General features: G+C 40.8%; 1 protein-coding gene across 1 annotated transcript in view; it reads right to left on the reverse strand.

The window, feature by feature from the left end:
- Window positions 1-528: 528 nt before the first annotated feature.
- PTPRT (protein tyrosine phosphatase receptor type T) overlaps window positions 529-15,556 on the reverse strand; it is a 374,586-nt gene continuing 359,558 nt past the window's right edge. The window contains exons 29-34 of the mRNA XM_044296567.1: window positions 13,536-13,709; window positions 12,946-13,077; window positions 10,300-10,425; window positions 10,061-10,224; window positions 4,305-4,440; window positions 529-1,338 (exon numbers count right to left, since the gene is read on the reverse strand). Of these exons, the coding sequence (XP_044152502.1) occupies window positions 1,285-1,338; window positions 4,305-4,440; window positions 10,061-10,224; window positions 10,300-10,425; window positions 12,946-13,077; window positions 13,536-13,709 (786 nt within the window). The 3' untranslated portion in view covers window positions 529-1,284. The remainder of the gene's footprint in view (window positions 1,339-4,304; window positions 4,441-10,060; window positions 10,225-10,299; window positions 10,426-12,945; window positions 13,078-13,535; window positions 13,710-15,556) is intronic.

Below are 15,556 nucleotides of genomic sequence, written 5' to 3' on the forward strand. Positions count from 1 at the left end.
GCCAAATATCCCTAACTTTTTGTGAGTAGTGCTAAGGGGGGGGGGGGGGGGGGGTGATTCTATTTGCTACAGAGGAGGGCATTATATATACAATTAATACAGAGGGGGCATTAAAATCCCGACCTTGATAACTACCCTTTTTAAAGACTACACCCCTTGGTGCTACGTACAGTTAGTGCTTATTGGGCACTAAGATTTGTTAGCTCTTTTGGTAGTTGTCCCCATTTTCTTGGTTTCTCCCAGACATTTTGGGATAGTTGGCAAATATCCAATTTCTTTGTTCTAAAGAGTTTACACTGGTGATTTTACCTATGAGTTCCCCCTTTTCCTCACTGCTCAGCTTCTACTATAGAAGAGTCCAGATAGGTTAATTGAGAATTTAGATTGTGAGCCCCAATGGGAACTGGAACCGATGTGACTGACGACAATCCCTGTACGGCTCTGCAGAATAGGTCATATGAATGAAGTAAATCTTGTAGATGTAAAAACACAAAATATCCACGGCAATACAAGCATTACTAAGAAAAAGACATCACAATTTTATTGGACGCTCCATTGCAAGACATTTCTCCAGAATACAAACTGCTTTGCCCATCCCCAAGAACATTTACAGCAATAAATAAAGACAGGTTCATTATAAAGAGGACAAGACCACATCACCTGTACCTTGGAGGCTGCTGCCAAGAGCAACAGAACACTGCTTAAAGAAGACAGCAATTTTTTTTTCATATTAATATGTGAATGCAGAGATTCATCATCATCCCTGCCAGTGCATCCATCAAAGAGGCGGTTTATGAGTTACTGGCACGATAAGACACAAATGTCCTTAGAAAATGGCTGGAGATCTGCATCCGCATATATGGAGATCCTCTAGCTTTGTACGAGGAATTAAAAACACTACAGTCTTTGATTTTTTTTTGTCGGAATTTGCCAGGTCAGAAATTGATGCATATGGTGTCTATGTGGTAGAAGAGGACAGGAAAGCAGAGAGGGAATGAAAAGAGATCCCAGAAAAAAGAGTAGAGTAGGTTAGTGGTAAGTATAGTCAGAAAAAGGCATTGTTCTTTGATGTGCTCTTAAAGATGCTGCTGCTCAATCTCTCTCCATCCGTAGGTGCACTTTACATCTCCAGTGTGGAATCTCATAGTGTGCAAAGTGTCTGATCCTGATCAGCAACAACCACTGTCCATCCTCCCACCCCATGTAGAAGTCTTTCAAGCCACACAGGGACTGCATAGGACCAGGCCTTCTTCTCACTCCTCTCCTCTCCCAAGGCTGATAGGATCAGAAGGAATTCAGGTATTCCAAGGCAACTTCATATACATATTTATATTGTTCCTGAGATGGAAGAAAAGCAAATATTTCAGGAAAGGGACAACGGACAATCAGCACCAATGTGTTCAGCAATTTTTGAGAAAATAATTCACAACTCCATTACACTATTTGGGAGCGTGATTTAATTTCATGCCATTACTGATCATAGAATAATTTAAGCTTAGAGGCATAGGATAAAAGTTGGCTGGACCTGACAAGTTCTGCAAAATCAGCAGAGGATCTAATCTGCATGGGAGCCTGACAGCTCACCCCTTGGCAGATATTGGAGGAAAGAGGCATCCTTGCGAGATAAGCTGCTGCCAGAGGAGATTACCCAAGGCTTATTACCCTTCCTATTGCATCTTTATTGTAAGAGGTGAGCGAAGTTCTCAAAAATTCAATTTGGCTACTTCACCAAGTTTCACAAAGAAATTAGCTTAGTCACAAAGCTCATTTCTTTATGAGTAGCGGGCGCAATGACGGGGAATGGCAAATGCGCTACCCCCCATCAATGAACTCCTCAGATGCCATGTTCATTGCTGATTACAGCATCTGAGATGACCATTGAGGGCTGTCAGGGGTTAATCTGTTAAAAAAAAATTACTCACCTCATCCATTTGATCGTGAAGAAGCCACTACGGCCATCTTGATTAAAGATTCGTTGCAAAATCTCGCCACCGCGCACAAGACTTTGAGCAGGATATTCAATCATGTGCAAATGGATGAGGGGAGTATGATTTTTATTTTACTGCCATTTTAGGGAAAATGGATTCGTTACCACAAAGCACAGGGAAATTTGGCTTTGCTGCAAATGGAATTTTCCCTAAAATTTGAATAGAAGTCCATTATTTACGGTGGGGTAAGGATACTATTTACAGGAGAGTCAGGATACTTTTCATCCATATGGCCAGCTTAAAAGGGTATTCCCAGTTTAGACATTTGTGGGATACTCACAGGATGTGCCATAAAGGTCTGATAGGTGCAGATCCCTCCTCTGGGACCCACACCGATCTTCAGCACGGGGATTTGTCAATGCCCTATGCACTTGGCCAGAGTCCCTATGTGAAAGTCAAGCATGCTTGCTTAGCTGCTTCTATAATAGGTATAGAAGTAAATTCAGAGAGACAGGCACATGTGTGGGCTTCTCTGGATTAATTTTTCACCTGAATGTGCCAGGTGGTACTGAGGTCAGGAGACTACCATTCTTCACGCACCATTGGTGGGGGTCTCAGAGGTGGGACCTGCATCTATCAGACATTTATGGTATATTCTTTAAATCAACTTAAACCTTTAGTATTTGGCTAGTATGTAAGGGTCCTTTTACATTGGGCATTTTCAGCCCTTGAAGGGGTTATCCAGGAAATGATAACCTACCTTCAGGATAGGTTATCATTATCACATTGATGAGGGTTCGAGTCCTGGCCCTCTGCCGATCACCTGCTTTAGGGAGCCGTTATGCTCACCAGAACTCTGTTGAATGATGCAGACTCCCAGCAGCGTACCAAGCACAGCACTGTACATAATATAGCGGCTATACTTGGTATTGCAGCTCAGCCCCATTAATTTCAATGGGGCTGAGCTATAACTAGGCCATGTAATGATGTACAGTGCAGTCACATGGCCTAAGAAGTGGCCGGGGCTCTCACAGAGCGCGCAGCCTCTTCTAACAGCTGATTGGTGAGGACCCCAGGTGTTGGCCCCCGCCAATCTGATATTTATGACTAGAGATGAGCGAATCGAATCCCACAAAGTGGAATTCCATCCGAATTTCAGGATAAATTCGATTCACCTCGAAGCCGAATTTCCTTGTGCTTCGTGTTAGCGAATCGATTTAATCTGAAATAGTGTAAAAAACAAAAAAAAATTATACTTACCTCCTCCACTTGCTCATGACGGGCCGCCAGCCGCCATCTTGATTGAAGATCTCGTCCGAAATCCCGTGTGTGGTGACGGTAATGTTAATTTCACATTGTTTTTACACTCAGATGCCACGATCATGTATATACGCGGCATCTGAGGGGTACAATGACGTGGGGGCGGCGCTATTGCAGCTCCCTGTCATTGCACCCGCTGCTTACAAAAAATGCACTTCGAAGCAAATTTTTTTGTAAAATTCAGCGAATCAGCCTAATTTTTCATAAATTCACTTATCTCTATTGATGAGAACTTTTCATAAATTCACTTATCTCTATTGATGACCTATCCTGAGGATAGGTCATTAATGTGATTTACCGGATAAGCTCTCTAATAAGCGCTGACCGTCGTTCAGCCTATTTACACAGGCCATTTATAAGTAAAGAGCACATAGTCCCTCTGGAGATAAAACAATTCAGTATCGTATATGGAGTTTCAGATATGACTAACAGAACCATCAGAACCAGATCCAGCAACCAAACTTCCTTATAGTTCTAGAGTGCTAACCTAAACATGGCAGAGTGGTCTTTGGGTCACCAGTGCAACCCATGAACTTCACTGTAGATATGTTCCTGACAGTGACCATGAACAAGTAGTCCATGGATGTAAGGTATCAGTTCTCTACCAACTATTCAAATGAAGCACAAGTTCTCTATATGAACACATAAATAAGGAGAGATGTGAGTTGGATAATGCTGCAAGAAGTTCAGTGAGAAACCTTGGGAATTGGTTTTCCAAACTATATACCAACAGATATCATGATGCGTGGGCAGAGAAGATGGGAGCATACAGTATAAAGAAGATAAATTCTGACTAAACATAAAAATACAAACATATTTAGCTGTGTGGGAGAGTATGAGATCACTAGACCGGTGAGAAGATGTAAATACTTTGTAGAAAATGTGTATGTTCTGATGAAGGTAAATCTGGTTGTGGAAACCAGATGCTAACCCCCTTCCCACACACAGAAGACAAGGGGACTGAAGTATGCTTGAGGGTTAATTTTATTTATCTTTATAGTAGAGGACATATCATTTTTTGATTTGTCACTAGAGTAGCAGCGGCCTGTCACTCACCAGTGTCTCCACCATGTTTGCCTTGTTATTCCTTAGGGTTTTCACGGTGTGAAACACATCAATGATATTTTGCTGCTGGATCATCTCACACACACTACAGATAGCACAGAATGTCCCACTGCGACCTCCTCCATTCCTGAGGGAGAAAATAACGTTAAACTCAAAGGGCTTCCACAAGATGCATACAATGCCACAGTCAATACTGCAATCCCTCTGCATACGGGTGCAGTTACAAAGGTGTATTCTGGGTGTGCTAGACTGTGGGAAGAAACACTTTAAATAATCTATGATGTGGCACATACTTATTTAAGGTGGCTGTGCCACCAGCTTCCTGACCGGTATAATTTAATGTGGCACATGAGTAGATCTTGTTTGTCTGAAGGTGTTTACTGCATCTGTGTCTGGAAAGAGTTAGTCCTTTTTTTGCAATCGGATTCCCACACCTTTATTCAGGTGCTTCTGCTTGCCAAACTTGTGAATAGTTGGATATATATTTTTTTCTCAATGCCAGCTGATGCCTGGTGAAAAATTCTGCTTCTTAGTTAATTTAATAAAATCTGTAGTTGACCTCCGGCATCAGTAAATTGTGGTCCAACTGTTCATGGTGGTTGAAGCTGCAATATTTTTGAGCTTAAAGAGTATGGACACCTTCATCGCCATTTCTTTTATTGTTCTAATGCATCTTACCTAAAGCAACTTTGCAAATAGTCTAACATTGTGTTGTGTCTACAGCTCTTATGCACATCTATGTGTCTCTAGGATAACAGACAACAAGCAAACCTTGTACAGTCTCATTCTGCAATCATAGTCCATCATCTGTCCCCTACTACTAAATCTATGTTTGTAAGAAGTAGAGAAAGATTAAAGGGAGTATTACTGCAGAATCTGACTGCACAGGTTTTGTTCGTAGTCTGTCACCATGGAAACACATAGGTTTGCATTTAAAGGGCATCTGTCAGCAGATTTGTACCTATGACACTGGCTGACCTGTTACATGTGCGCTTGGCAGCTGAAGGCATCTGTGTTTTAATATATGCAAATGAGCCTCTAGGAGCAACGGGGGGCGTTGCTGTTACACCTAGAGTCTCTGCTCTCTCTGCAACTGCCGAGTCCTCTCCACTTTGACAGGACCAAGTGTGATGATGTTTTCATCTCCTGGCCCTGTCAATCAAAGTGCAGAGGGCATAGCAGTTGCAGGGAGAAGAGCCTCTAGGTGTAACAGCAACGCCCCCGTTGCTCCTAGAGTCTCATTTGCATATATTAAAACATCATCACATATGAACATTGGACCAACACAGATGCCTTTAGCTGCCAAGTTCACATGCAACAGGTCAGCCAGTGTCATAGGTACAAATTCATTTTTCATTTATGATGCATTGGGACAATACATAATTAATTGCAATGGTGGGCCTTTATAATACTAGCTTAAAGGGGTTGGCAATTTTCTGGTTATTGTTGACCAATGTGTTTGTAAGATGTTTATGTGGCACTTACTAATATAGCCTTTGTTTAAGGGCTCATGCACATGAACATATTTTCTTTCAGTATCCATTCATTATTATTTTTTTGCGGACCGTATGCGGAACCTTTATTTCAATGTGTCCGCCCCAAAAAAACCAGAACTTAATCTGTGTGCATTCCGTTTCTGTATGTCCACATGTCCTTTCTGCAAAAAAATAGAACATGTCCTATTATTGTCCATATAACGGACAAGGATAGGAGTGTTCTATTAGGGGCTAGCAAAATACAGAATGCACACGGACATCATCCGTATTTTTTGCGGATCCGTGCTTTGCGGACTGCAAATACATACAGTCGTGTGCATGAGCCATAAATTTGCATCATTTTCTAAATTTTTATAAGATATGCCCCCTTATTTGTGAAGTCTTTTGTGCTGTCTGCACAGAGGTCTTGTCCATAAAATGTATGGATGTATGTATGTATGATGGAGGGTCACTAGCACTGTTGGGAGTTTAGTGCAGGCGCTGAGTTAGAATGTAGGAGGAGGCTGAGTGATGTGTCTGGTCCCATGACCCTCCATCAGCGGTCATCTTATGGACAGAACCTCTGTGTGGACAGTAAAGAAGATACGAATAAAAGAGGGACATGGCTTATGAAATATAAACTGCACAGAATATCCAAAAAGGCTATATTAGTAAGAGTCACAGAGTCATCTTACATACACATTGGTCAACAGTAGCCAGAAAGTGGCCAACCCCTTTAATATTTTTTTTATTTTAATATGAAGAATATTACTTTTTAGGCATTTGGAAAGGTAACAATAGTTCTTTTAAGATTGCATATATCAACACTCGGTTGATACATTTACTGTGAAGCCTGCCCCCTCACTTTCTGCTTGTCATACCCTCGAATGGTTTCTTCTTTGAAGTTTAACATGCAAGGTGAATAAGGTGACCTCAAAGGAACTCTTCTGCTAGTGGCTCAGAACCAAGCTGTGGGCACAGGGGTTTAAGGTAATGCCAAGAAACTGTAGCATGTTTTAAGCTACTTTCAAGTATTAAGATACATCTATTGTTGCCTTATTCTGGCATAAAAACCATTCTCACTGCCACGGGCTTCCAGCACATTGCAGTGTGTAAAATAGACAGTATACAAGTGCTTATGTCTTGTTTCCACTCCATTTAACCCAGTCAAGTATAGATGATGACAAAAAAGAGAAATTGCTTCCTTGAAATGTGGTTATTATTCTTTTTTTTTTTTGCACTGAGCATATTATACTTTGGGTTGAATAAACAGAATTGTTGGATAAGAACAAGGGTTTTAGACAAGTAGTTCTTTGTAAAGCTCACTAGGATATTATTTATCATGTCAAGTGTCCTAACTCAGATAGGGAATTTCTAATTCCTTCAGTTAAGGTGTTAAAAAAAAACCCCCACAGAAAACAGATAATATGTGCAGGGTCTGCTCTCCTGAACATAGATGCCCAATGTCATAGGAAGGTTGAGAGTATGACCTGCCTGACTGAAACCACCTTGGTGTGGGTAGGCGGGCACAGATGTGTTTTGATCAAAATATATTGGCTGAGAGTCCTGGATTTTATCATATCAGAGCGAGGGCTTAGTCTATATATATAATGTTTGCATCCATTGTGTTAGTACATTATTATCTGCATATTTATTTATCATATCGTGCAGGATGTTTTCATCTTTGTTTTTTCTATGTGATTTTTGCTTAAGATTTTTATACCAGCAAGATAAAAGGTCCTTGACTGGGTTCTTTTACTCTGGTACTCTACATCTATCATACTGAATTCAGTCCCAACCTCCATTTTTTTCTTTACTTCTTAGCCAGGTAATAACTGTTTTAGTGGATGTGAGTGATGATACCAGAACTCCTTAAAAGTGGTAACAAGAAATGATTAGCTGTGTTAAGAAAGGCAAGGAAATACAGAGACCGGTGAGGGACCTGGGATGTATCAAAATGAAAGCATTGGGGGTTTGGTGAGATGAATATTACTTTTTTATTTTTTATAGCATTCTGAGTCCTTTTTTTTTACTGGCTGGACAACCCCTTTATTTGGGACTGAAGTGCAAGTTTCAGCCATTTATGGGGTTGTGGATATTTGACCTTTGTCATGAAAAAACCCTTTAAATGCAACATTGTCCCATTGTTCCAGTGTCCATATAAGATATAGAATTGAGTGTATAGTCCTCATTCAGCACCATTTTATCCTTTGCATATAGGATTACTGAAAACAATGTTAATACATAGCATTAGATAGCTTGTACAGTATTACAATATATATTATATTTCAGATATGTCAGATTTGTATTCACTATTATCCAGTGGTGGAAGTGATATATTTCAATTTTACATGATTCATCACGACATCTCTATAAAAGGTATTCTACAGTAATCTGAAGTAACATTAACTGTCCCACTGCCTTATGGGAGATTGGGAAAGCTTCCATGAATGCGTCTGACAACAAGGTTGTTGACTGTTTCCAGTAGGAACCAGAACAACATATTAAAACCTGCAAGGACCAGAACAAGATGTTATGGATTGCATTTATTATGTAGCTCAATTTATTTAAGATTATACTATATTATGAGTAGTAAAATGGTTTTCATTGGTGGATGTACTGTTTATAACAATCCATCTAGACATAGTAGAAGCCACTGTTAGACAAGTTAGCCAAGAAGATTTGCAGAAGTAAAAGAACGTTTCAGCACCGAGGAGAGCAATTACCAAATGTCGATGGAAAGTTTGTACATTTCTGAGGGATAAAAATGTGCAATGATCAAGAATAAGGAAAAAACAGCAGAGTTTTTATTTTGTGTGGTGGACACTCCCCTCAAGCAATTTATAGCAAATTGATGTCTTTCAGTAAGAACAGCGTTTGTGAAATAAGTGTTCAAGTACAGCACGTCTTAGTGAATTTTGATCTTTCACATCTCGAAAGTTAGTTTAAAAGTCTAAATACAGATCTGGCAACTGTAAATTTTCTTCACTGATTCTTTACTGAAATAATACATAGCTTTTAGAAGACTGGAAAATATAAAGATACTGTATATGGAGGAAATACAAAATGGGGCTTAAGAAATGGACTAACTAGTGCAAAGGAAAAATGGAGTAGTTGCTTATATCAGTCAAACAGGTTACTTTTTTCATTTTCATTAGGCTCTTTGTACTTTGTATTACTGTCCTCCATCATGGAGACCTTAATGGAGAGCTTCCATGCTAAGCAAATAATGCCATATTACTAGGGACTACCACTGACCAGGTTCACTCCACCAAATGTGAAGTGGCACCTGCCCGTTGAGACTTCATGGCTTCATTAGTGCTCATGGGTGCTGAAAATAATGGCTCTGATTGCTTAGGAATAGGATTGCGCCCCCCAAAAAAATAAAGATTAAAAACAGTGGAGTGGTGACTATAAATGGATCTGCAGTACCCCAGACCTAGGGTATCTGCAAATGTTAAATTATGTTGTATTATGTATTGTCATGTTATGTCATGTATTGGTCATGTAATCCAGCTAGGGAAATTATGGTTGGCAATGGCTGGCAGGAATAGGGCTAACCACTCTGTTCCTCCCCTTTTGTAGTGGGCTAGTCCTGCTTCCTGACAGGTGTGGGCATTCCAGTTCAGGAAAGGAAGCACATGTCAGAGCTCCTACTACTAGGAACCATATCTAATTATTCTGTGAGACCAACACTCCAGACAGATCTTAAAAATTCAGAACACTGCTTCCAGAAAGCATCAGTATGACAAAACACCAGCGTGATCAGCAAAATCAGAGCTTTACAGGTGAGGGGCTACAGCATAGGCACCCATCACCTAAACCACCTCCAGGCCAGACTAACATCAAGCCTGTATCACACTGGAAACCTATATCCACACATGCCTGCAAGTGCCATGAAATAGCCATCCAAACAGCCACTATACCTCCTCATTTGGTGCTAGAAACTGCACTTTGTAGTTACTGCTGCTGGAGGACATGGTAGGTCCCCTCTAGATAAATGTAAACAGGGATCTTTAAAACTGAGGAATCGATACATAATATATATATATATATATATATATATATATATATATATATATATTAGAAAATTGGTGTCACCATTTACCATACAATAGATGATTTGTATTTGCTGCAACTGGAATACCCCTCAAGATGTACATACCTTAGTCTAAACCCTTCTGCAAACTTTGCAGCTGTCAGCATATAAATCTATATAACATCTTCATGAAATTTATAATCTACAAAAAGAAGAACTTGTTCTGTACTTACAGGCAGTGTACAACTGTCCTGCCTTCCCTGCCATCATATTGTTCTTGCCACTTCTCCAACCTCTGCACAACCTTCAGTATAGAGCGCTTTGAAGGAGGAGTATCCCGGTATGCTGGCCACCCAATGTACTGAAGGTGCTGTACAATGCGATACCCGTCTTGAGGCTGGAAAACAAGAAATATCAGTTCCCTGCTCATAACAGGAATTGCGGCAGGTCTTACTGTATCTCATTTCCTTACCCGTGCCATATTACAGATCCGGAATATCCGGCTAATAGTGTCTTCATCAATATCTGCTGATACAAACTCCACCTGCACCGGTCCATAGCAACAGGATGTCTTCTCTGGCCAGTACTGGAGACACAGCTAGTAGAAAAGGAACCAACGGTTAGCCAATGTTTATTTGAATGCAAAGCAAAGTAAGAGCAGGTAGAGCTATGTAGAACCACGCTGAGTGAAACAAAGACACTGATAGAATTACAAAGGAATTGAAAAATAATATGATGTAGGGATATAATCAGCAATCACGGAAACGGACCAACACGCAGAGTAGTATAATCACAGAGAAAGAGAAATAACAGAGTGATGAATTGACATGCATAGATGTGGGATGGGCAGCTGTTCATTGAGAGGGGAAATATGTCCCCTGCAGGTACAGAAGTGGAAAAGCTAGGCTTCTAAAACAAACATGTAACTAAATTGGAATATATTTTTGAAAAAGAAAAACCATTGTCAATCTTCAAGTATTATTTCAATTTTAATTTCATTCATTTTCATTTGTGTTCTTTGTCTCGATGAAGTCTCACCAGTGAATCAGGGATTTTTATTGCATTACAAATCTGCTAAAATGTTTTGCCTTCTACAACCATATGCCTAATAAAAGAAGGGCAGGTACAGCCCTTCATTAAAAAGTATGGGGTTCATTTATAATTTGAGATTTTTTTCATGTCACTTTTAAGTCTGGTTTTGCAGAGCCCCCCACTTGAGAACCCCTTCTGTGAGCCAGAACAAAGAGTAGATTCCACTCTGTGGCTCAGCATGACCATGAGATAGATGATGACCAAATTCTACGGGTGCCAGCCATCTAATAGTACGTTTAATTTCTTGGTAAGGTATGTACACGGACGCTGTTGGAAACTGCGGCAGGTGTCCCCTCATGGTGTAGCTCCATTCATTCAGTGGGCCTAAACCATGAGCGGGTCAGCAGCATTTAAATTGAAAAACTGAAGCAGAAACCAGTAGGGTTTCTGCCATCAAAGATGTGGTGAAATTCTCCTTTGCAAAATCCACTGTGTAAACTAACCCTTAGAAATGACTCTTAACTTTTTTTTTTACTTTTTTATGTTTATATGACAGATTTTGTTTAGTACAGAACATTATATTTTTGTATGAATTAATTTGAGAACATAGCAGCTGTCAAGTCAAATAAAAGAGGCTTGGATTTGTACTAGAGTACTAGATGAGAAAACACTGTGATTGGTTGGTTGAATGGTATGTAAGTCACTAAATAACTCCATACTTGTTTCATGCTTTAGGAAATATGTAGATGACAAAGATTTAATATCAGGGTTCTAAAAATGTCCAGTTTCCTTGCGTGATACATAAGGGCTTGTAAAACACAATCCAGTATATACTAGAGTGATGGAGTCCTCTGTGTATTTCACCTGCTGCACTACTTATCTATAATGGCTCTACACTTCTCTACTAGCATCGGTACTTTATATACATTTAAAAAAAAACTATTCATTAATTGAATGCATTGGCCACCTTTGGGGGAAGGTGGTGGGGAAAAACCTCCCTCAGCAGACCTACAAAGAGAAGCATGCTTACCTGCTTCCTGGCGCTGGGTCCTGACTCCGTTGCTCCTTGGTCTCTGCTGTTTCGTTCAACTCCCTAGCTGTACACATTCGGTTTGATGACGCTGCAGCCATTTACTGATTGCAGTGGTGACCTGACCCCCTTGCATCACGTAACCATGACACAAGAAGAGCCGGTCACTGCTGCGGCCAGCGATTGGTTGCTGTGGCATCAAACTGGATGATTACAGTGAAGAAGCAGAGGCTGGAGAGCGAAGGAGCTGGGACCCAGTACCGGTTAGCAGATAAGTATGCTTCCCTTTGCAGGTCTGCCCAGGAGATAAAAGAAAAGCCAAAAGATGGCCAACCCCTTTAAAGAGGATGTAGAAATACATGACTGCTTTTCTCCAGAAACATCGCCATACCTGTCCAACTGGTGTGGTACAGAAGCGCAGTCCCAGACACAACCCATAGACAGGTGTGACACTATTTTGAAGAAAAACAACCTTGCTTTTCTAACCCTGCACAATCTTGCTTGATAATAGAGGTTGTTATGGACATACGTGATGCCAAATATGTATATGCTGTATTAATTTTTGGTGAAAATTGAGTAATAAAAATGCACCAGTATTGTACCTGTATTGTACTGGAATGTTTATTTCAACACACTACTGCTTATGCATTTGTTAGGGCAATTCCCTAAGGTGCTTCTGGTCCAGTAAGCCACAGTTAGACCCTGGGCTGTTGACACTACCCTACATTTGCTAGGGCTCTGATAAGTAGAGCTGTCATTAACTCACCTATCCGTTCATTATACTGAAATGACTCATTATGATGATCCAATCTATACAACAAAGCTGTCAAGTGAGCTACATAAAACAGGAAGTTTCAGCCTCCTCTGCAATATTTCAAGATTTTTTATATGTCTCATAACAAAAAAAAAAAAAAAAGTTATAATAAAAATGTATTTGAACTATTTTACTATTATGCTCATTTAAATTTCTGTCGATACATTGTCTTTAATGTGAAGAAAATATGGACACTGGTGGAAAGATACAACATGGAAAAAGTAAGTTTAGGATTGCTGTACCTGGGTTGCATCCATTTCATTGAGCATAACGACTGAGGAGCAGTTGTAGTCAAACACCAACCTCCAGAAATCGGGCACAGTATTGGGTAATGGGTGCTGCGTGACCAAGAATGCTGCTGGCTTTTTATGGCTCTAGAAAACAAGGCAACTAATGATTTGTATGAAGATAAAAAGTGGTAAAATAAAGGTGTTTAGTGAACATTGTGAGCTTTACAGTCACTACTAGACGGCACTGTTTGTGCATCATCATAGACATGCTGACAGGCAGTGACATAAGGGAGCGTGGATTGCAGATGGGCTAATACACAGTTTATTCAGCAGTATCTGATCACATAATCTGTCAGTCCTGGGGGTGAGACAGGATTATCCTGGAAATATTCCCTTTGCAGCAAGGAGCTGTCAGATCTGTGACACAAGCTGCGAGATCAGGCCACCCCCTGGTGTGTGACAATCAGTACGCTTCCTGTGACAGATCAGACTCACAGCTCTGCTCCGCTTGACAGCTAGTGACACACAGCTTATGATGTATACCTGCATCTGGATGGAATTAGGTCTTGGTATAAACTAATTGCTTGCATGCATATACCCACATCCATGAGAGTGGCGTTGATGTAGTTGCTAGTCTCTCCATCCAGTGAGATGAGGAAGGGAAGGCACCGGTCCAGGGGAAGGACATCCAAAGCCCTGTTTTTGTCATGGTTCCGGGGTAAAAGTCCTATGCTGCAGTCTTCTGGCCTCGCTCGAGGAGTCACAATGTTCAAGGTCTAAAGGTGGAGAAGTTTCAAGCTATGAAAACACTACAAACATTACCATGAGTTCTTGCAAAATGTACAGACTAGTCAGCTTTAAAGGGGTTATCCGACTGTTTGGAACTGATGACCTATCCTCAGGATAGATCATCTGCATCTGATCGGTGGGGGTCCGACACCAGAGACCCCCACTGATCAGCTGTTTGAGGAGGCACCGGCACTACTGTGAGCATTGCAGCCTTCTCACTGCTTACCCTAGACCAGTGATGTACCATCGGTCACATGGCCTATGTGCAGCTGAGCCCCATTCCCTTCAATGGGTAAGGCCACATGGTCAGGTTTACTGATGCACTTTTGGAAGCAAAAATCAGTGTTGGATCATAAAATAAGAAATTATTAAGGAGAGATACTACTTCTCTTTTTTGAAGTCACTCCTGGTTTTGGCTTCCAAACATCTGGCTGTACCCTAACAAAGATCCCGAGTTCAGTAGCTCTTTAATGTGAAAATCACTTGCTGGATCATCTCTGCTTATGCTTCCTTTTATATATTACACTTTAATATAGTGGGAATGTATTCATTTACATAAGCCTCTGTTGTCAGTGAAGCTCACAATTAGAGATGAACGAATTTCTGTATAATTTGATTCGATTCAGACCCAAATCAATTCTAAACAAATCAAAATTACTTTGATCCCTGTCTGTGTGGGTTATCATTCATCTAGGTCAGGCATGTTCAACCCGCGGCCCTCCAGCTGTAGTAAAACTATAACTCCCAGCATGCCCTAATAGCTGTAGGCTGTTCAGGCATGCTGGGAGTTGTAGTTTGGAAACAGCTGGAGGGCCGATTACAGTGAAGAAGCAGAGGCTGGAGAGCGAAGGAGCTGGGACCCAGTACCGGTTAGCAGTAAAGTATGCTTCCCTTTGCAGGTCTGGCCAGCAGATAAAAGAAAAGCCAAAAGGTGGCCAACCCCTTTAAAGAGGATGTAGAAATACATGACTGCTTTTCTCCAGAAACAGCGCCATTCCTGTCCAACTGGTGTGGTACAGAAGCGCAGTCCCAGACACAACCCATAGACAGGTGTGGCACTATTTTGAAGAAAAACAACCTTGTTTTTCTAACCCTGCACAACCTTGCTTGATAATAGAGGTTGTTATGCGCAGACGTGATGCCAAATATGTATATGCTTTATTATTTTTGGTGAAAATTGAGTAATAAAAGTGCACCAGTATTGTACCTGTATTGTACTGGAATGTCTAGTTCAACACACTACTGCTTATGCATTTGTTACGGCATACTCCTAAGGTGCTTCTGGTCTAGGAAGCCACAGTTAGACCCTGGGCTGTTGACACTACCCTACATTTGCTAGGGCTCTGATAAGTAGAGCTGTCATTAACTCACCTATCTTTTCATTATACTGAGATGACTCATGACTATGATCCAATCTATACAACAAAGCTGTCAAGTGAGCTACATAAAACAGGAAGTTTCAGCCTCCTCCTCAATATTTCAAGATTTTTTATGTCTCATAACAAAAAAGTAAAAAAAACAAACCAAAAGGTTATAATAAAAATGTATTTAAACTATTTTACTATTATGCTCGTTGAAATATCTGTCGATACACTGTCTTTAATGTGAAGAAAATGTAGAAGATGAGGAAGGGAAGGCACCGGTCCAGGGGAAGGACATCCAAAGCCCTGTTTTTGTCATGGTTCCGGGGTAAAAGTCCTATGCTGCAGTCTTCTGGCCTCGCTCGAGGAGTCACAATGTTCAAGGTCTAAAGGCAGCCGGAATAAAACTATGATATGTTGTAGTGAATGGGGCCGAAGTGTACTTCTGGCGGCACGGTGCACTAGCGGTAGCA

This window comes from Bufo gargarizans, chromosome 6 (genome assembly GCF_014858855.1).
Source record: "Bufo gargarizans isolate SCDJY-AF-19 chromosome 6, ASM1485885v1, whole genome shotgun sequence".
Lineage (NCBI taxonomy): Eukaryota > Metazoa > Chordata > Amphibia > Anura > Bufonidae > Bufo > Bufo gargarizans.